We start from the raw sequence: 20,432 nt of genomic DNA, 5'->3' as shown, positions 1-20,432 counted from the left end.
CAGTAGTGCAAGTACATGCCTGCAGTGGGGGAAAATGCTTTTCTTTTATAAAGGTGCAGCAGTCCTAGTATGGTATTTGCACGTGGTTTTTCCCCTTCCAGTGTATATTGTTGTTTATACACACACAGTTCCTGAGAATGAGAACACAGGAGTGTTTGGGATGTATTGTAACATACTTGCCAAGCTCTCCAGAATAGCTAATTCCATAATTGTTCCATTACTGCATATTTGACAGGTGTTTTTACACGTAAGCACCATTTTAAATAGTTGTCAGACAGCGCTGCTACTAGTTAGGCAGCTAGGTGTCTCTGTAAAACATGAGACATTCATAACAATCCTGTGAGGAGCCTGGCTAGAAGACACATCTGTACAGTGTTGTCCTAGCGTGGTTTTATTCAGCAGAGCAGTGTTTCTGGGCTCAGTGCCCCCTGAGCAGTGTGCTGAAGAATTTGAATGAAGTCCTCTTAGCTCTAGAGAAGGATGCTACAGTATTTCCGTGGAAGTCTCCTGCTCCTCATGAGTACTGATTAGTAGCTGAACAGTTTTATCTTGATAGATAAACTCTCTGGGCTGATATTAGACTCACTGTGTTGAGAGGTCATAGATGGCACAGGTCATAAAAATAGGAAGCCAAAAGAAAGAGGAAACCTTTTCTTTACCCCCTTTCTGTGGATTAGTAAAGACTTTTTCTCAATGCAGTGCCTGGTTGATCACAGTGGAAGATTCACAACTGATAAGCAGTATTGTCCTACACATCTGTGGTCCTGGGTTGTGTAGGAAAACTCAGCCCTGTTTCATGCAGTGGAAACAACTTCTTGGTTGCAGTGTGATTATTCCAGCTATTGTGGAAGAACCACTGTACTCTGCTTCTCATATTTCCAAGGCCTTAACTGAACTCCTGGATAGGCAAAAAGAGCTGCTCAGCTGTATCCTGGTGAGCTGCAGAACAACGGAATGTGCATCTGGAAGGTGGTGGTGTGTCATCTTCAGACTTTAGGTAGATGAACTGACTGAATAGCTTTGGCAAGAAAAAAAAAAGACAGGGTAGACTTGCTTAGCTGCATGCTTCTATACTAAGTACTTTGGTATACTAAATAACATGAATGTTGCTAGTGGACTTTCTCATCTCTCTTTCTGGGTTGTTCCTGAATAGGCTGTACAGCCCAGTGCCAGCACAGGTCTCGTGAACTTCCAGTGATGTCTGTCTTCCACTGCATGAGCTGACCAGTTAGTTCTACCCACCATTTCCTACCTTTAAAGCAATTATCTCTTGATGTAAGGACCTTTGTTCCTACACTGTGGCTGCTTAGTTTTCTGGAATTCTTTTTCCTAAGTATTTTGGGGTCTTCCATATTCATGTGCACCTATCCCTTAAGAAGATTTCTAAGAGATATGTAAGGCAAAAATTCTTTCTTCAGAAACCATTCTGACTGTTCCTAAGCATGACATAGGTATTCACATGTCAACTAATTTTATCCATCGTTATAGTGTGTATTAATTTGCCTAGTACAGGCATTAAAGTTACAGACCTTAGTTACGTGGAACTTTTTTTAAAAAACAAAACAAAACAAAAACCAAAAAATATCACCATGTTTGGCACTCCGCAGCCTCTGTTAGGGAAGGTGTCAGGGAAGTTCTCAGATGGTGGGTTGCTCTCAGCTGCTAGTAGTTTAGTTCATCCTTGCCTTCCCTTGGAGCTCCTTTGCATGGTGAATGCCATCTCGTCCTGGTAATTCCCTTCTGTTTTGTTGGGTTCCATAATATGTTGTGCAGCTGCTTGAAGTTACAACAGGTCTTCCTGACGAGTCGTTCTGGCACAGGAACCAGCACAGTTTCTTCTCTGATATCAGAGATGGGCAGAATTCGTATAGTTTCTGTTCTATAGCCTTATCTTGCCTGAGTGCTGCTCTCATGCACTGTTTGTCTGCTGGGTGTACAGACTCTTGGGAAGTTTTCTGCTCCTGTGTTTGAAGGACAATTTATTATTAGTATCTCAGTGGTTAAAGCACTTGCTGAGGATGCAGAAAATCTGGGTTCACTGCCTTCATCTCAAGGGGAGGTTGATTTCCTATTTCCTAACACAGTGACTTAGTCATTGAACTATTTTGAGGAGGTGTACTTAATTTAATAATATATAAATAAATTATATTAATTTTATTAAATTTTCACGGAGTTGAGGCCTGGAATGCAGTTAGGTTTTTTTAGGAAATGAGTGAATCAGCTGGTGGCTGTGCCTATGAATATTTACATGTTCTGTGTGAAACAGAAGTATCAGTGGAAGAAATAGAGGGGAAACTCCTTTTAGAATGATTTTATGACCTAGAATTAAAGAAACAATTGTAGGAGGCCTTATTTTAAAACTGTGATCAATGGTTGATAAAATAAATCTAAAATGGTATCACCTATCACAGTTTAAGTTAAGTTAGGTTTCTCAGGCTGTTCTCTTGCAAATGTTTAATCCTGTAAAGTTTCAGGAACACCCTGCGCTAGAATATTCTCTATTATGGCAGTGGAAGCACTTTCCTGGAAGGTGGAAAAAAATGGATTTTAGTTTTCTTGAACAAAAAACCCAGACCTTTGATCTTACACTTCTTGAGTTCTGTAAGCCTCGCATTTATGAACAAAAGGGTGACAGTATCAGTGCCTCAGAAGAACTGTGAATCTTGCATTTGCTTTTTCTTGTTTTGCTTTAAAAATACTTGAAGACTGAACTCAGGGGTTTTTGAGATTCATTACACTTTTTTCAATTTTTTGCTGAACAAAAGCAACATAAAAATGTCAAAAACCCAACCCAAATTCTAAGCAAAATTTGCTGTGCTTGATAGGTGCCTTGCTGTCTGAGTTGGAGTTTGAGCAGTGTGTTTTACAGGAGGACAAGTGGAAGGATAATTTTTAAAATGACTGCAGCAAGGTTCATCAGAGTTCTTCTACCAGAGACCTCTAAATTACCCAAAGACTTCTCATGACTACGTAAGTCAAAACTGACACCTTAAACCTGAACCAGAAATCAATTGGTAGCTAGTTTAGGTCAGGAAACACACAGATAATAGTCTGTAGTTGAGAAATAACCACTTGTGCACAAACTGCAGTTGTTTTATTTTGCAATTGTGAGATACAGTCCAACCTGAAAATAACAACAGAGTGGACAAAAGTAGTGATGAGTAGTGAGTTAAAAGAAAAGTTAGCAGCGAGTGATAAAAGGAGTGCATTGCACAGTTGCTGTGACTGAGAAATATTTGCTATGCTAAGGGCAAGAGAAGCAGTGATTTTTAAGTTAATTAGATTCAGCTTTTCTTTTAATACCATTTGGCATACAGAGCAGGTTACCTAAAGGTGTAATTCTAAACCTCAGTAGAGAGGTTCTCATGGAGAGCAGGTAATCTTATGGAAATTACAACACTGTAATTCATCATAGTTAATATGGGTTTGGACTAGCTGACTGGAGAGGTCTCACTCATACGTAATTTGATAACAGGTTCCCATTGTCAGTAAAAATTTATTCAAAAAAGGGAGGTTATAATTAGCTTATTGCCTCTCTTCCACCTATAAATCAGATTTTTTAATTTTTTTTTTTAGTTAAATGTCTAACATGTAATTTACAAGCATCTTGAAAACATATTTTAAAAGTGCACCTAGTTCTTAATTATCCATGGTAGTCTTAATATATTAAACTAAGATTTTTTTGAAATAATTTCCAATGTATTTGTCATATATCAACATCCATTCTAGAATTAAATTTATTTTGTTCTGTGTTCTTTATCTTATTTCTGATTTCCTTTAACGCAAATCTCAAAATTGAGCAGCTTTTACTACATTATAGACACTTGGGTTCTAAGGTAATTGAGGCATTGACAACTGGTTAGATTTGTGTTTAAACAAAATTCTCCTGTGCTCTAATGCTGTTCTGCTTGTATTTGTAATATTAGAAGGACATCGATCTTGGTCTTAATTTGTTATGATATATCTGTGAGATCCTTATCTAGTCTTTGATTACATGATCTCGTGTCACTTTTCTGTCCTACATCCTGTATTGAGTGCATCATGCTCACTGGAGGAGTGTCTACATAATGTGACGCTTTGTCCTTGTTTCAGTAGAAGGCTCCATGTTTTTGTCTATTGTATTATGTCGCACTCGGAAAACAAAGTGATTCCCCCTGCCCATGGAGTTTTGTCTTGTGCTCAATTATTTTCACAGCTGTAGGAGATGAGGAGGTGATATTTTTTCCAACTTACAGATGAGGAACTGAGGCAAGGAAAAGGTGTAGGCAGAAGTACATAGAAGCACTTGCTAGCTTTAGGAATTCAGCATGAAACGTTTGGTCACTGAGTTTTCAGAATATTTAGCATTTTCTATCTTGAATGCAAAGGATTGACTTCAATTTCACTGTAAGTGCAAGTGGAGCAGTAGAGATCAGATGGGTCTATGTGCTGCTCTTTAAGATAAACGAACCTGTATCACTCCACAGCGCTTACTGCCCTTTTAGTCTTTTACTCACTGTTGAACTGTTGCAGGGCTAGTGATAACTAGCAGAAAGAAGGGATGAGAGAAGCCTCCACTATGAATAATGTGGGATTTTTTCTATTCTAAAAGTAAATTAATACCTCATCTGATGATACTTGGAGAAATGTGTTACCACTGACTCTGTCCTCCAATTTTAAAAAGTATTTATCTAGCATCTCATAGAACCTCTGCAATACAGGTAGGAGGGTGATCCAGTATAATGCCTAAAACCTATTTGTTTACCTGAATTAGTGAGCTAATCCTTTCTTCTACTTTTTTTAACCATCTCATGCCTCATATGCTGTGCATGTTATAGATAATGCAATAAATAAGGCAGGAACAGGCCAGGCTGTGTTAAACTTCATTGCATAATCCTGATCGATCCATTCATCCCTGATTTGAAGTAGGCATAGATTTTTTTGGAGAAGATATGACACATAATATTATCATACTCTAAGGCATATGCACAAAGAGGCCAAGCTGCAGATTATAGGCAACTTTCTCTGTCACTTTCTAAATTGAATGCTAGGTTATTTTTAACCTTAATGCTCTTTTAACATTGAGGCTTCTTTTATGCATGTAATAACTTTCACTTTTTTAAAAAAGTAAACTGCAACTGAATTCGGGGATCTTGGTTTTGTGTGTGTGAGCCTCAGTGTAGTTCTGCTTGTAGATGAGTCTTAAAACCATTTAATAGCTCTGTCACGGGCTTGTGTCATACACTGCCGCCGTGTTCCTGGGGCAGAACAGCAGCGATTCTCTCCGCTTCCTCTTATGTCTTCATCAGTGGCAGTTAGCTTGGCATGCTGTTAGGATGCTTAAAACACTTGTCCTGTTTTGAGAGTGTGTAGACAGTCAAATGTGGGTAGAAAAACAAAACTGCTGAAGTGTTTAAAAAATTTCCAGATGTTTAGCAATGAGCTTCAGAATCATTTTTCACGTCCAGGGATCTCCTGAGCCTATTGCAGTTTATGTGTTTACTAGCCTGCAGTGAATCTGAGTTTTTCTTCAGTTTCTTCAGACTTCATGTAAAATATTTGCATCCACTGGTCCTTTTATGAGGAATTCGACACATCTGCTAACTGTTGCATGGAAAAAGATTTTTATATTTTATATTATTTTAAACCAGATTCTGACTAGCTTTGGCATGCAAGTCCCTACTCCCTGAATTCAGGCTTATCACAAGTTCTTTCCATGTTTTCTGCCTTCCTGCCCAAGATTTTTTTTATTTTCACATTTCCCTGATGCCCTTTGCAGCTTGTCATCTGATGTATCTCTTCCAACCTCTTGCGTTCCCACCATTTTGCTCAGTGATTGCATCACAGTTTGGATTTCTGTGTCCAGTAAGTCCTAAATTATCCTGCATCTTTCTTCATGCTCCCCAATGCTTATTCTGGTATAATGAGTGACCTCAAGTCTGACTCGTGGTCCCTCTGCATTGGATTCAGGCAGCTTCTTCCCCTATGCTGAACAGGACATGGGCTTCATTCTCTCTTCTGGTATATGGATCAAATTCTCATGTGAATATTCACCTTATGTAGAATCTCTGGGGAAATAAGTTGCAAGACCTCATGCTGATTTAGTTGAGTATGTGTGAAATCTCTTGGATGCTGTGATGAATTGGACTGGGACCTCCTTGGAAGGAGGGAGAAGATTGTTCCTTCTCCTGGCAGAAGACTTCGGGCCACGGCCAAGGGGTTTGTGTCTGGAGAACTCAGTGTTGACAGCCAAGTGGCAGCCTTACGAATGCAGAGAGATTGAGAGACTACAGGTTAAGAAAAGTGAGCAGCGAGCCAGGAGGACCAAGGGCCTCCTAGGAACTAGGAAGGGACCATACAGAGCTGCCTGCACTGCAAAATCACTAGGTTGCCTGAAATATGCCTGGAAATAAAGATTTGCCATTAAGGATACAATGTGAAGTGGGAGCTTTATTTAATAAAGCCTATCTTTGTTCTCTCTCACCTAGCTGTGATTTTCTCCGCGCCCCCCCCGCCCCCCCCAATTAATTATCCTACATGGTATTCTGATTAAATCCTGAATTTTTTCTTTCATTTAAAGAAATTCTGAAATTCCTTTTTTTTTTTCCCCTTTCTTCTTGAGTTGCTCCAAACACGTGCATATTCTAGCTGTCATTTTTGTGGATGCTGAAATATTGTGGATGGATTTTCATGGGGTGGCAAAATGTACATGCCTGGCACAAAGTTATTCCAAATTTGATGTTTTTTGCTCCCAAAACATGGAGTTGTAAAAAATTTCTGAAAAACAAGCTTTCCAGAATTTTGTTACCCGTGAGCCTAAGCCATTTTGGCTGTTAGCGAAGAGAAATTAGGAAAAAAGTGATCCCAGGCAGATAGTTGGCTTGGAAAATTGCATTCGGAAGCTCTGAAATTTTGCAAGCTTGTAAGAGCAGAAAGCAGCAATCTCTTACAGGAAAGATCCATAGTCTGCAGCCCAAGTGCCAAGAGCAGCATACAAGTAAATTTGAATAATATGCGTTTTTGCATAATGTGATGTAGGTCTGAGCTGCAGCCTTTTGAAGAAAGCATGTGTGAGATGTACTTGCTCCCAGCTCCTGGCTTTCTCTTGGTTCTGCACCGATACACGAGCAAGATGCTACCGTCAGGTGATCAGTGGTATCTCTTGCTCCGAGTTTCCACCAGCACGTACAGCTTCTAGTTTGAGAAACAAAAGTAGGCTGGCGCACCACTTCGTACAGATTGCCCCTAAAAAGGGAAGCGTTGGGCAGCTTTGATAACGGGTTTGCTCCTGTCTTTGCATATCGCTCCTTTATATGTTCTGAATCTCAAAGCAAGTTTTGAATTTAGTTCTGTGTTCAATAGCTTAAAATCGATGCTCAAACTGCTTTTAAATGGGATCTATTGTTAATGTAAAGAGCTGTATCAAAACTAGTGGATATAATGAAAAATACAGCCCAACTTTGTAACGTAATGACTTTTACTAAGTAAGGGAAATAAAACTAATTTAATTTACTGTGTGTTGGCTGTCATCACTATATTAAAGGTTATACCGGTATTTATGAAAAGTTGCTATCTCAGTAATTTAATCAACTTAACAACCTAAGCCTATGTAGGGGTACAAAGTTCAATATTACTTGTCTTGAAAAGAGCAAGTTCCGTTTTTGAAGCTATTTAAAATGCTACTCTAACAACAGCAGTTAGAAACAGGAATGCTAGAATTAACAATTTAGTCATGCTAATTCATAGTATTGTGCAGGTAGGTTGTGAATTCTTAATCATATGGTTTTTAATAAACTATCTGCTATTGGTTTTGTGTAGATCATCCTTTGCAGGCTGGAAGTGCCAAGTGCAGGATAATTCAGTGAATGATGTGGACTATTTCAGCTTCTTGTTTTCAACCCTTATAGGTAATCCATGTGAATGTCATAATTCAGAATTAACAAAATGAAATTTGATTTGATAGTCAATTGCTGGTTTTAATTTAGAATAAATGGTGTAGTAAGTACTTCCTGAAAGAATTCTAAACTTGTTACATTGTTTTTTATGAGATACTCTTTTTTTTTCCTCTTGATCTGATTTTTGACACTCTATTTTTACACTTTATATTGCCATTTAGCCTGAATATTTGCATATATTTTCTTCATTGTAGCAACTTTCTTTGGAAAGTATGAGGAAAACCTAAATTCAGCATATGACTTGAACAAGAATTTTTTTCTAGATTTAAGTAAATGGCTTTTATTGGCTTGTAACAATGTAAATGCCTCTGGGATTTCCTGTGGACATGCTTATGCTATTAAAAACATTCCATCAGAATAAAGTCATCAAATTACGTTGAAGTGAGCTGTCCAGCGTCAGCACGTGAGCAGAATTACTACTTCTGCTATATTCTTACTGAGATATAAAAATAGTTGTGTTCTGGGGTGATGCCACTTTGGGAAATTACAGTGGTTAAAATGGCATAATATTTCTGAGAAATATCTTCCATTAACTTGTCCTGTGGTAAAAAGAAAGTGTCTTTTTTTTAATCGCATCAGTCATTTATAATGTTCAACTACTTCACTTTTAAAAATTACCTTTTTTTCCTAAAACAGTGAAGAGCCCGCTGTACTGATAACTGAGAAAGCGAAAGCAAAAACAAAGTGACTGTTTTGAATCAGTAATCTAGTTTTACTGAAACATCTGATACCTGGCTAGAAATAATTAGCCAAATGATTTTTTTTTTTTTTTTTAAAAACCTGAGGTTATGTTACAAGGTTACTGAGTTATTGTGAACACATGGTGAACTGTCTTGCATGATACCTGTTTTTTTTTTCATTTTGTAAAGATACATACGTTGAAAATGGCAGCATAATGTGGGCCTCTTACAGTTTTTACTCCACATTATAGTTTAAATGGGTATGCCATTGATTTTTCAAATATTTTTGTTTTCGTTCAGAAGTCAGAATTTGTGTTTTGATATATGTAACTTAAAATACCAAGCAAGAGCTTTTAACAAAAAAATGTTATGCAGATATAATTTAAAAGACAGGTTTTTGTCAATGATGCTGTTGAAGTAGAACAGTGCTTGGCTTGTTTTGTGATACTGTTGTACTGCTTCTTTTTCTCTAGGGTTTTCAAGAGAGGAGTTGACTAGTCTCCAGGGTATTAGAGGAAAGCCACACATTAGCCAGACACAGCTTTCACCTGTCCGTCTTTACCTAACTGATCTGGACCAGTTTTTACACCACTGGGCTGTGACAGAGGTAATACATCAACACTAATTCTAAATGACAGCATACAAACTCCGAGTGCTCTCCATCCCTTTTCCGCAGATGCCTAAATCTTGTTGTGAGTTGAGTTGAAAAAAGAACGAAAAATATAATAGCTGTCAAACAGCCAATGTTTTTCTATAGCCATCAGACAATATTTTGAAGGAAGCTGCTTTGAAGGGTGAACGTTCAGACACGTAGTATGCAAGACAATACTCATGACAAAAAATGGGTAGTAGCCTTGGTGGAAAATTCTTAAACACTAATAAGATTAAGACCAGCGATATGTTTTGGCTTTCAAAAATAAATTAATTGTAAAAATACTAATTATGAAGAGTTTTCTTTGAGAGTAAATTCCACTGTTAATTAAAAAGCATTTGCATTAAATGAGATTTTAACTTGGAAGTAATACTAAGTTGGCATTGGTTGTTATTTAGAATAACTTCTGATGCTTATTTAATCAAAATTTACGGGGATTAGAAACTTCACTGTGAATTCAGTTCCTGCTCATAAGATCGTAAGAACTGAAAGCTTAATTTTATTGCTGGTTCTAAAGGGATCTGAGCCACCTGACTTTATTCAGAACAGGTGCATATTAGTCTTCATTCTGGTTCAACTCTTTTTGTTGCTTAGCCCACCGTAAACCACTTTAAGGTGTGAAATCATGTTTTAGTGAGATGCCAATTTGACAGTATTTATGAAATCTCTGTCATGAATACAGAAAGAAGAGTGTAACAGAAGTTCTTAGTTGTATGATTTATTCTGGGTTTTCATTCAATCTTTGTGGTTCAAGAAAGCAGTATAGTAGATTTTTCTCTTCCAAATCATAAAGTTTATGTGATAATCTACTGAAATGAATGATAGTCCGAAGCATATATTGCATGTGTGCTATTATGTATCGAATAGTATTTTAAGCAAAGTTGTTATTGCTATTGTTATGTTGGTACCATGACTGGCACATATCTTTAGATGTCCTGCCTTCAGTCAGTTGGCCCGTGGAGCACCTAAACTTTCTTCCTAAGTTGTTTCACTTTGTCTCTTCTGGGCCATAATGATGTGTTTTCTCACCAAAACACCTTTCTCCAGTATTGAAAGACTAGAATGTTTTCTCTCCCTGTCCTATACAGAACACAGGATTGTTCCTCCGTGAATGCACCAGAGACATTATTTGCAAGTGTTTCTCAAAGAGTTCACATCACCCTATACGTCTGAAGGATTTATATATACTTTAGCTGCTTCTGAAAATGCCACCCCTCACATCCTCTTTCTTTCCTCTTTTTGCTTCTCTTCCACAAATCTATCAAAGTTGGTTGAGAAACCACACAATAGGAATATTTTCCCTTAGGAGAGGTGAAGTAGTTTGATTTGTAGATATCTTGTTTGTGCCTTTGGTTCCTGGTTGCAAGTTTGGTTTACTTGTCCTGCCACGATCTTTTCAGTGCCATCAAGGAGAGTCATTACTTTTCAGAAACTTGAGACTTGGTTTTGTTAAGTACCTTTTCTTGGGAAAGATACAAGGTGCTCTCTCAGGTTCTCAGAAGTGGATGGCAGTCATTAAGCAAAGAGCTGGATATCCTTGGTTAGTAAGGAAAGAGGATTTGGACATCCTATGGAGCATTGCACTACTCTGCAGTTATGTGTCAGCCTAAAGTCTTTTCTAGAGACTAAGTTATGAAGGAGAGAATGGGAACAAAAATCCCACGCATCAAAAAGCTGTGTGTGAAGAGCCGTGAGACCTTCTAGACCCACCTCATTTTGTGGACTCTTAATCAAAGGGAGTTCTGGACTGCCGCTTACAACTCTGAACTTGAGAGGGAGATTGGAGGCTTCTCCTCATAAACACGTTCATGACTGTGGAGAGAAAGTTTCTAGTAAACTGGGTTATATCGGATACACCCTAAGATGTGTCAGGAATAGTCATCAAGGATTTATGGAGGGCAAATCATGCTCAACCAACCTGTTGGCTGGCTGCAACAAGGTGACTAACTTAGTGGGTGAGGGGAGAGCAGTGGATGTCCACTTAAAAAAAAAAAATCAGATGTTTAGACTTTTAGATGACTGTTTTCTCTGTGTTTAAATATCTAATATAGTGCTGTGTTCATTAGGTTTTAGGAGTTTTCTCTTTTCCTTGTTGAGTACCATTCTCCAACCTCAAACATGTTGACCCATATTCTATTTCACGTTCAATTTGTAAAGAAAACATTCTGGGGACTGTACGCCATAAAAACTTTGGGATTTGGAGGCTGGACCATTTTAAAGAAAAGGAAAAAAAAAAAAAAGGAAAAAAAAAATCCTGGCTTGGGAAAAACCTTTCAGTTCAAGATTTGCCAAAAGTTGCACAGGAATACTTTTTGTAGAGCAAGTAGTTTCCACCAGGTATTCAACAAGCTACTCTCCTCTCAAAAAGAAAATAAACCAAACAGCAACAGAAAAACCCCAAACCCAGAGCTGCAGCCTCTGGGGAGAAGAAAACTGCCAGCAAATTAGGAGGCTCTTCTAGGATGTCTTGAAAGACAGTGTGATATGATAGCTCTATGTGCATTGAGTTTGAGGGCGGTAGGTTTGGAGACTGCGTTCTTCCAAGTGGGCATAGTTCAAGGTACGATGCAATTTCAGAATCAAAATATTTTTAGCTGTGACAGAAAATTATTTTGTTTAAATAAAGAAGGGCTACAGGAAATAATAAAACCCAGCTTGAGTCACGCTTTTGGTAGAACTGAGTAGAGCGGCACAGCTTTTGAATGCTGAATCTTTCATGCTTTCCCTTGCTGCATAAGAAAGTTTATGGTGATGCTATAACATTAAGCAAAATATTTGTAGTAATTTAAAATAACCTAGTAAGTGAGAACAGGCCTCCGTTGGCTGCAGAGCAAGCAGCATTCAAGCCTCTCTACTTTATGTTGACAATTGTTCATTTAAAAGAGTTCTCATTGTGTAGTTGTAATTCAGGTTTTCCTCATAACAGAAAAATACTTTATTGTGGATGAAAATAAATACAGAACTGGTGGAATTACGATTTGACAGCCTAGTTTCCTATGAATAAATGAGACTAGTGATCAGATTATTATTATTATTATTAGTCCATGCTCCTCTTTCTTCTCTTCCACCACTAGTTTTGTCTAAACCATTGGCTAGTTTTTGTCTCTTTGCTAGAAGAATAAAGTTGCAAATACTAGTTGCCCATAAGTTTTATGAAAATAAGCAGGTGGAAGAGCAAAAACTCTAGCTTAGCACGAGGCAGCTGATAACTCGGTTTCTGCATCCTGCTTGGCAGCAGCCGGCTGGGCGGCCTGCACGTGCATCACCCTGGACCAGGCTCGGCAGGTGCTGTCGCTTGGCCCGCGGGGGTATCGGGGGCTGTGAGGCAGGAGCAGCTGGGGTTACGGTGCTGAGGAAACGGAAGGGGAAGGGATGAAGGGTGCCAGGTGTGAACCTGTGGGAGGCCACGGCTTGTTGGCTTTATTGCTTGCTGCTCGACTTTGTTTTCAAATTCAGAGAAAGGCAGCCCCAGTTTTCTGTCACTAGCTAGCTGTACTGTGATACAGTCTCTGCTAGCTGTGCAGTGAGTGGTATGTGTTTCTAACGGTAATGAACTGTAAGAGGGAATTTGATGTATAACATATACATACTGGAGATGCAGAAGGAGAAGACACGTGCCTCTGAAGAAGGAGCAAGTTGTAAAGGAAAAGAATAACTTGAGGCATTTTCAAATGGGCTTTTGGAGTGTGTTATAATATAACCAGTGCAGTTAGTAGCATGTGTCTAACCGTAATTGGTGAAAAGGCCAAACAAATGCACTTCTGCTAGGGGTTAATGCTTTTAAGTGGATTATAACAAAAACTATTTTGAGATGGATGCTAATTGTAACTCTTTTTGTCTAGAGAGTGGCAATTGGTATAGTGGAAATATGAAGCCATGTTATTTTTTTATGGAAGCTTGTAGGTAATGGTGATTTGCACTTAAGGAGCAATGCTTAAGAAAAGTGTCCCTTTAAATGCCATGTTGCGTAGCTGTAAAGGTTAATCTTCACATTTTGTCTAAAAGATAAGTTAAATGTGGAAACCTTGGTTCCTTTTCTGGAGCAACTTCCACTTAAAATGACTTCTGCCTTATTAAAGCCAATTATTTAAAATTGTACCCCTGTAGCTGAAATAGATGGGGCTCCAGAATAAATGGTTGCAGCCTTAGGGAAGAGGCTTCAGTCTTTGTTCATTTAAACTGTGCCTATAGTGTTTGTCGGTAATATTGTTCACTCCCCTGTAATTGAATTGCTCTGCTAGTATCGAATGAAATAGCGCCAACAGGAACGAACAGTTTAACAAGGTAACAGTGTATACATGATAATTTCTGTTGTTGTAATATTTGATGTTTGTGATACTTGAACATTTTGGAGGGGGAAAGCAAATGATAATTCAGAAGTTCTGCTCGAAGTGGAGATTCTGGAGTTATATTGAGCACATAGCTGACTTGAAGAAATAAAATACTCAACAAAACGTTCAAGAGCAAACACTAGGGAAGGTCAGCTGCTTTTAAAAGCAGCCTTGAATTCAAAAACCTTGGGTTGCATATAATGTAATATACTGATGTGTGTCAAAAATGGAGAAGTCTTATAAGTGAAATAGAGTTGGGAAGGCTGTATCTGCACTGATATGCTCTGGAAAATTACAACAAATCATTAAAGATAGCAAGTCAATGCATGTAAATTAAAAGTCCCGCAAGGATGTTTGTCCCAAGAAGTAAATGGTGGTGTTGCAGTGCTGAAGCTTAACTTTAAGCAGAGATCAACATTTAAAAAAAACCCTAAATTTTTAAAATGAAGATTTTGAGTTGAAGTTCCTATAAGATTTCAACTTGGGGTCTTTATTGAGATTTCCAGATTAGAGTTACATTGGGGAGAAGAAGCAGCTGAGGGTAAATAGTATCCCTTTTGAATTAGAAATATGCTATAATTTTTACCCTCTTGAAGGAGGATAAAAAAATTCTATGTAAGCCCATTAGTGTTTTGTAAAACTACATCATATCGAAGTTTAATGTTTAGAAATGAAACAAATGTGGTTTTTTCTTGAAAAATAATGCAAATTCCAAAGAAACAAAACAGAAATTATATAAAAAAATGTAATGCCTCCTAAAATGAATAAAGCTCTTTTTCAAAGGTCTCTTCCATAATTTTTCTTAAAATATAAAACTTGAAACTTAAAACAAACCTCAACAACAACCAAAAAAAGAAAAAAAAACCCAAAACAAAAAAAAAACCAAAAAACCCAAACAACTAAAAAAAACCCCAATAAGACCCAAACACCATAACACAAACCCCCCAAAAACTGGACTTGATCTTCAGTTGTGCTCTGTTCTGCCTGCTTCTTATACTTCCAGTGTGTCTTGTGACATTTTATAGCTGGGAGCTCACACGTTACTCCATGTAACTAATGTAAATTAACATCTCCACAGTCTCTGTGCATTATGCTATAAATTCACATCCTGGTTTGTGATACCTAAACTAAATTTGCTTAAAAAGACAGGCTTTGTGGGACAAGAGCTAGTTTCCCAAGCGTACGGTTTTCTGTGTTTCCAAGTCCTTCTGTCTAGTGAGGGGACAGGCAGGTGGATTTGGAGACTTGTACATCAGACGTTCCTTTCACTGTCCTGCATGTGGGCTGATAGGGTGGCATCCACAAGGAGAAGGAATCGGCCGTGGTGACATTTTATAGCTGAGAGGAAGCTGCAGAGCTATGAAAGAAGGGCTTGTTATGGCTGCAAGAGGATGAAACAAAAGCTCCTTGGGTAGCAAAGCTATTTCATGGTGTCCTTTCTTTGAATTTTGTTAGTAAGGTAGCTCTGAGAAGACAACCAGACCTGTGCTGTATTTCAGGTACGGCTTTGTCTCCTCCTGGATAGCACATTAGCTGTTGAGCATAAAACCTGGTTTTGCTCACAAAAGAATAATATTTTCAGAAGTGCCCGTCACTTAGTGAGGCAGTAGGATTGTCTCTAGCCCATAGTTCTTTGCCTCTTGGCACCGTATCTTGCTGGTACCAAGATCTAAACACATGATCAAGTTGTTGCACAGTAGGTGAGCAGTGGTGATTGCCACCCATGTATTTGTGTCCAGTGGCAAATAAAGATAACTTCACTTGGTTTAGTCGACTTTTAATATAGGTTTAACATCAGGCACTGTGCGCAGGCTAGGAATCTGCTTATAGGCAATCGCTGGAGTTCAACAGATACAAGATAAGTTTGTATGCTGCAGTTACTCTGTTTCCCATCCGGCAATTAACTGTGTTTCATAATCCTGAAGTCTTTGGAAATACGTACTCTGTCAAGATGTGGGAGGCAATACATGTTCCTAAGCATTTGTAATTCTTAAACAAGTTTCTGCCTTCCTGTTCTGCTATCCTGTATGTAAAATTAGCCCCTTAGTGGGCTTCTTTTTCCCCCTGTTGCCCACCTATGTATTGTTCTCCTGCAGACTCCATTCCTTCTTTTTGGCTCTTTCTTTTTTTAACCTAGGTTTTGTTTTGTTTTATTGTGATTGTGTGTTAGGGGGGGGTTGTGTGTGTTTTTTTGTGGTGTTTTTTCTTTTTTTTCTGGAGTCACTGAATCAGGAATACCTTTCACATCCGCCCCTGTGAGCTTAGCCAAGGCAGATGAACAAAGATCTCTTGTTGTACGCAGCTTTCTCAACAACTCAGGGCACTGTTAATATTGCCCTGTCAAATCAATTTATTTCAGAAAGAGAAGCAGCACCTGTCAAGGGAGTACACCGCCTGATAAGCTAGGGTGCTTCGGGGGAAGCTGGCCAAGCTTCAGACGACAAGCTTCATTGCCTGCCCCATCACCTGAAAACTTCTCGTTTTCTACGCTCTGCAGTAACATGTTATACTGCATAGAGTCCCGCTCGAAACAGTCATTTCACAAGGGCTTGGGAATTGACTGCAGAACAGCCTGTTACATTTTAGTTACCCATGTTTGAGGTAGATGTCGATGTGAATTGAAAAATACATTTTAAAGTTCACATTAGGATATAGTGTCTGGTGTGTGCCAACTTTCTTTTTTAATAAAATCATTTCTCTTGGGGGCTGAACTGTCTTTGGTCTGACTCCATATAGTGGCTCGCTAAAATACTTGATCCACTATTTTTTCTGCTTTCTTGGTTCCTCCCTGTGCTCACACTTGTGTGTGTCTTCAGAGGAAGGTATTTTTCTTTGAAAAACAGAGTACTTCCCAGCATGATTAAGCTTGAAATTATATGCAGATTTCCCCCGGAGAGTTCCTGATAAAATATTTCCCTTGAGGCTTTTTGAGTCGAGAATCTATCACATTATGGGAAGCATTGAGTGATGTAGGGAGTGGGAACAGTTAAATAATGAACAAAACATTACTCTCAGTTCATCATTTGTGTGTGTTCCTGTTGCCATGAGGGCTCAGATTGAGACTGGGCTTTCTCGGTTCCTCCCAACTCTGCCTTTTGGAGTGGAGAGCATCTTACAGATAAGCAATGTTAAACTGATGGATTCCTCTGACTGTACATTAGAGCTATGAAAAGCCTGTTTCAGGTTGGATTAAGAGTCAGTTAAGTCGGCTGTCAGCAGCAAAAATGCTTTTACTCATCCAGTTGAAGACTAGAGTAAAATATTCCGTGGTGTAAGGATCTCCAGAAAGCCCAGGGAGTGTTCCTGGGCTGCCTTCCCAGCCTTTTTTTTTTTTTTTCTTTTTTTACCCTTCTGCTTTTCCATTTTAGCTGGCTACTGTCTTCCGTATGGCAGGCAAGGAGGCCTGTGTAGTAACAATTTCCTGAAGCGCTAGCAGGGAACCTGCTGCTGTAGTTGTGTGGCTCATTAGTTGGATGGGTAGTTGGGCTTGTCTGATCAATAAGGTTTGGTTTGAAAAGCTGCCAATGGATTATGAAGCCTGTAGTATTTGCTGCATAATGCTAACAGTTAATCCCTGTACTTAAGAGAATGCTTTTCTTTGGTTAATTTACTCAAGTGGATATTCAAACAAAACTAAAAAGGAAAAAAAAACCCCAAACCTCTAAATCTAGACCTGTTACAAAATACTTGCCTCAAAAAGGTATAAACCCACCCTACGATCAGAGATGCTTATTCTCTGTCCGTTCACTTCAGTAATACTCTGAAACAAAACTACTCTGGCTTTAGTCCAAAACCAATCTATGAATGCACCAAAAATGTGATAAATGCTAATCAAATGTAAAATAATGAATCAGCAGTGACATTTTATTATGGAAATTAAACATCATGCAAACCCTTGCCTAAGGAAAATAAATTGTCAGGAAAAATACTAATTTTCATGTGATAATTAAGTTTGCTTTGCTTTCATTTCCAAGTCTAATAACGTTTCAGTTTCACTTTTTATAACAGGCATTTGTTATGAAAGCCATTTCAAGTGGGATTTAATTTATGGAATTGAAAAGGATTGCCACTCCCACTTAATCGGAGGAAAATAGAATTGGATGTAGGGAATGATTGTGCTATTTTGAGGGTCAGAAAGATCTAAAAGGTTGAAAAATGAACTTGCCAATGCACTTTACCACCACCCTTCTAGGCAAGTATGCTGCTTCAGTGGTATGATGCCCAAGTGTTGGTGAATTGTACCTGTTATGAATTGCTCCTGCAACTTGTCATCTCAGGGGGAGCCTCAGTGGACTGGTAGGCCTGTTCTAGGGACGTAGTCCTAAGGGTGAAGTACTAATAACAGCTTTATTAATAATGAAACCTTATTTTTCTGGGTGGACCCGGTGGATTTGCCTTCAGGGTCTTTAATTTGTTGACCTCAATGGGTATGTATTGAATTAGAAGGGATCTCCGTAGCTTACTGTGTCTAGTCTCATGTGCTCACAAACCTGTGGCATACCCCATTTGCAAACTTCCTGAGCTTTGTCTTATGAGCAACAAATGTCTCCTGCGTTTCCCCTTTCATAATCATCCTTCCCAATTTCCGTCTCATCTGCATTCCCAGCCAGCTACGATCATCGTTATTTTTTGTTGCTGTTTGGTTATATTTGTTTTCCTGCAGCGGTTTTTACCTCCTTGCTGTATTTGTAAGTAGCAGTAATATCCCTTCTCGGGTATAGTTTTGCCAGCCTAGGCGGGTTAAGTGCTTTCTGTTGACACCTGTAAGACGGGATCTCCATTTGTGCAATTTTTCTATCCTGTTCCGTTTGAATTTACCTTTCTTGAAAATGAGTGACTCCTATTTTGCACAGTGTGTCAGAAATAGTCTTAAGTAGTAGGGTCTTACGGAGTAGTATTGAACAGACGATCAGTACTCTGTCTGATTACTTCTGTTGTGATGATCTTTATTTTTCTACCCTAAAGTGATGTTTGCCCGTTTCGTGGTTGTACCACAACCACCTTGTGGTCAATTATGCACAGAATGTTCTCCTCATTTCCAACTGTTAAAACTCCTAGCTGCATGCAGAAGTTTTTACTAGTCTCCAAGTGCATGACCTGCCGCTTTTGTTTCACTGAATTTTTTCTGAATCTGTTATTCATCAAACCCATGCGATCTTTTCTATAGGTTAGTCCAGTCCTGTCGTGGCAGTGTTTTTCAACTTTGAGCTGTCAGTCGACAGATTTCATCAACGTAGCTTTACTTGTTATGTAAGTGTTACTCATTAAAATACTAGGTCAGATGGGCATCAGAGTTTGTCCTTGACATGACGATCCCCAGCAGTAACCTCTGTCTCAGCTTGACTTTATATCTTACACTGCTAATATGCAAATGTTTTGAGTGCGTTTCGTGGGAATATTCCAGAGTACTTCATGTTTTATCACTTTCAAATTGCAGTGTACAGAAGCACTACCATATCTAGGATGGAGTACACAGTTTCAATAATATTATTTCATTATTAAGTAAATCTATAAGAGTATTCAGTGCAAAAGTATCTATAAAATTGTCTTTTAAATAGTCCTACTAGTCAAACAAAATACTTGCACAATTACACCTGTAATACTGATTAACAGGAGCAACGTCCTGACAGCCTGACTGTATTGTGTTCTGTCAAGCAGATGCGTTAAGGATCTCCTGAATCTGGCCAGCTTAAGCAGGGCTAAAAGCATGTGTGGCACGTAATTTTGAAAAAAGCTGAGCACGCTTTTATGTCACCACAAATGATACTGCTTGGCCGTTTCTGATTAAACCACGCTGGCATCCACATTACCTAGTATTGAGTTTTCATACCACAGGACCTTGAGCTAATGGTTCTGTTCCTAACCTTTCCTTTCCTTGGGGTCTCTCTTCAGCTGGAAATGTTGTGGACTATTATTTTTGATACAACATGGGTGATGTTTTCTGTTTTGTCATTATTGTTTAGGTGTCTTGACCTGCCCTGATTCAACTTAAGTCTCAAAACCAGGGCACTATCACAGAATTTAATCCCTCAAGTCAGATCATTCTGTGAAAGTTTTCTTTTAGCTCTTTCTTCAGTCAGCAAGGTATCTTAGAGGAATGGTTTTTGCTTAGTCGAGGTATTTGCAAAACTTGAGGACTTAAATTCTTCCCTCCCCCAAACGCCTGATCTTGCTGTTCTCTTTCTGATTCCCTTAAGCACAAACAGAACATTTCATTCTTCATGTGTTGGTTCTTCAGTCTTCCTTGTCCTTAGCAGGACGTCTTGACTGCTAATGGTCTAATAACACACTCGCGCTGCGTGCGTTGCTTTCTGGAGGCTTCAGTTGACACTGGGATAAGCAATGAATGTAAACAGAGGGAGGTCATCCAAGCGCTCTGACTAGTTTGCAAATTATTGGAATAGGCAGGAAGGAAAAAAGAGGAACAGAGAAAGCCATCTCTTGAGGATTGTAGTACAGCTTACTAGAGCTCTGGTTTCTTCATCCTATCCAGGAGCCATATAGCATTTCATGGGGTCTTGGTCAACAATTTTTTTTCTTTTTTTTTTTCTTTTTTTTTTTTTTTTTTTTGCTTTCTCTCCCCCCCATCCCTCCCAACCTCACCATTCTCACTCGTATGTTTTTTACTAAAAAATGAAGATCTGAGTCTTCAGTTCACTTTTTTTTTTTAAACCTCTTTCCGTCATGCCTCTGGGCAGCTAATACAGTTTGCTAGTGCCTGATTATATAAGCACCAGAAAGTTTTTGGCAGTTCATAAAACAAGATTTCCCTTTATAGCATTACATTTCGTATCATCTTTGAATATGACATTTTTGGCAGTGTAGAGGAAAATAA

At 38.6% G+C, this 20,432-nt stretch overlaps 1 protein-coding gene across 6 annotated transcripts in view; it reads left to right on the top strand.

The window, feature by feature from the left end:
• Positions 1–20,432, top strand: part of TEX10 (testis expressed 10) — a 60,770-nt gene that overhangs the window by 34,907 nt on the left and 5,431 nt on the right. For all 6 annotated transcript variants that reach the window (XM_075142250.1, XM_075142246.1, XM_075142248.1 and 3 more), the window contains 2 exons: positions 7,798–7,886; positions 9,088–9,221. In XM_075142250.1, the coding sequence (XP_074998351.1) occupies positions 7,798–7,886; positions 9,088–9,221 (223 nt within the window). The remainder of the gene's footprint in view (positions 1–7,797; positions 7,887–9,087; positions 9,222–20,432) is intronic.

This window comes from Calonectris borealis, chromosome 2 (assembly GCF_964195595.1).
Source record: "Calonectris borealis chromosome 2, bCalBor7.hap1.2, whole genome shotgun sequence".
In the NCBI taxonomy this organism is placed as follows: domain Eukaryota; kingdom Metazoa; phylum Chordata; class Aves; order Procellariiformes; family Procellariidae; genus Calonectris; species Calonectris borealis.
This window is presented reverse-complemented; position numbering and strand designations above follow the sequence as displayed.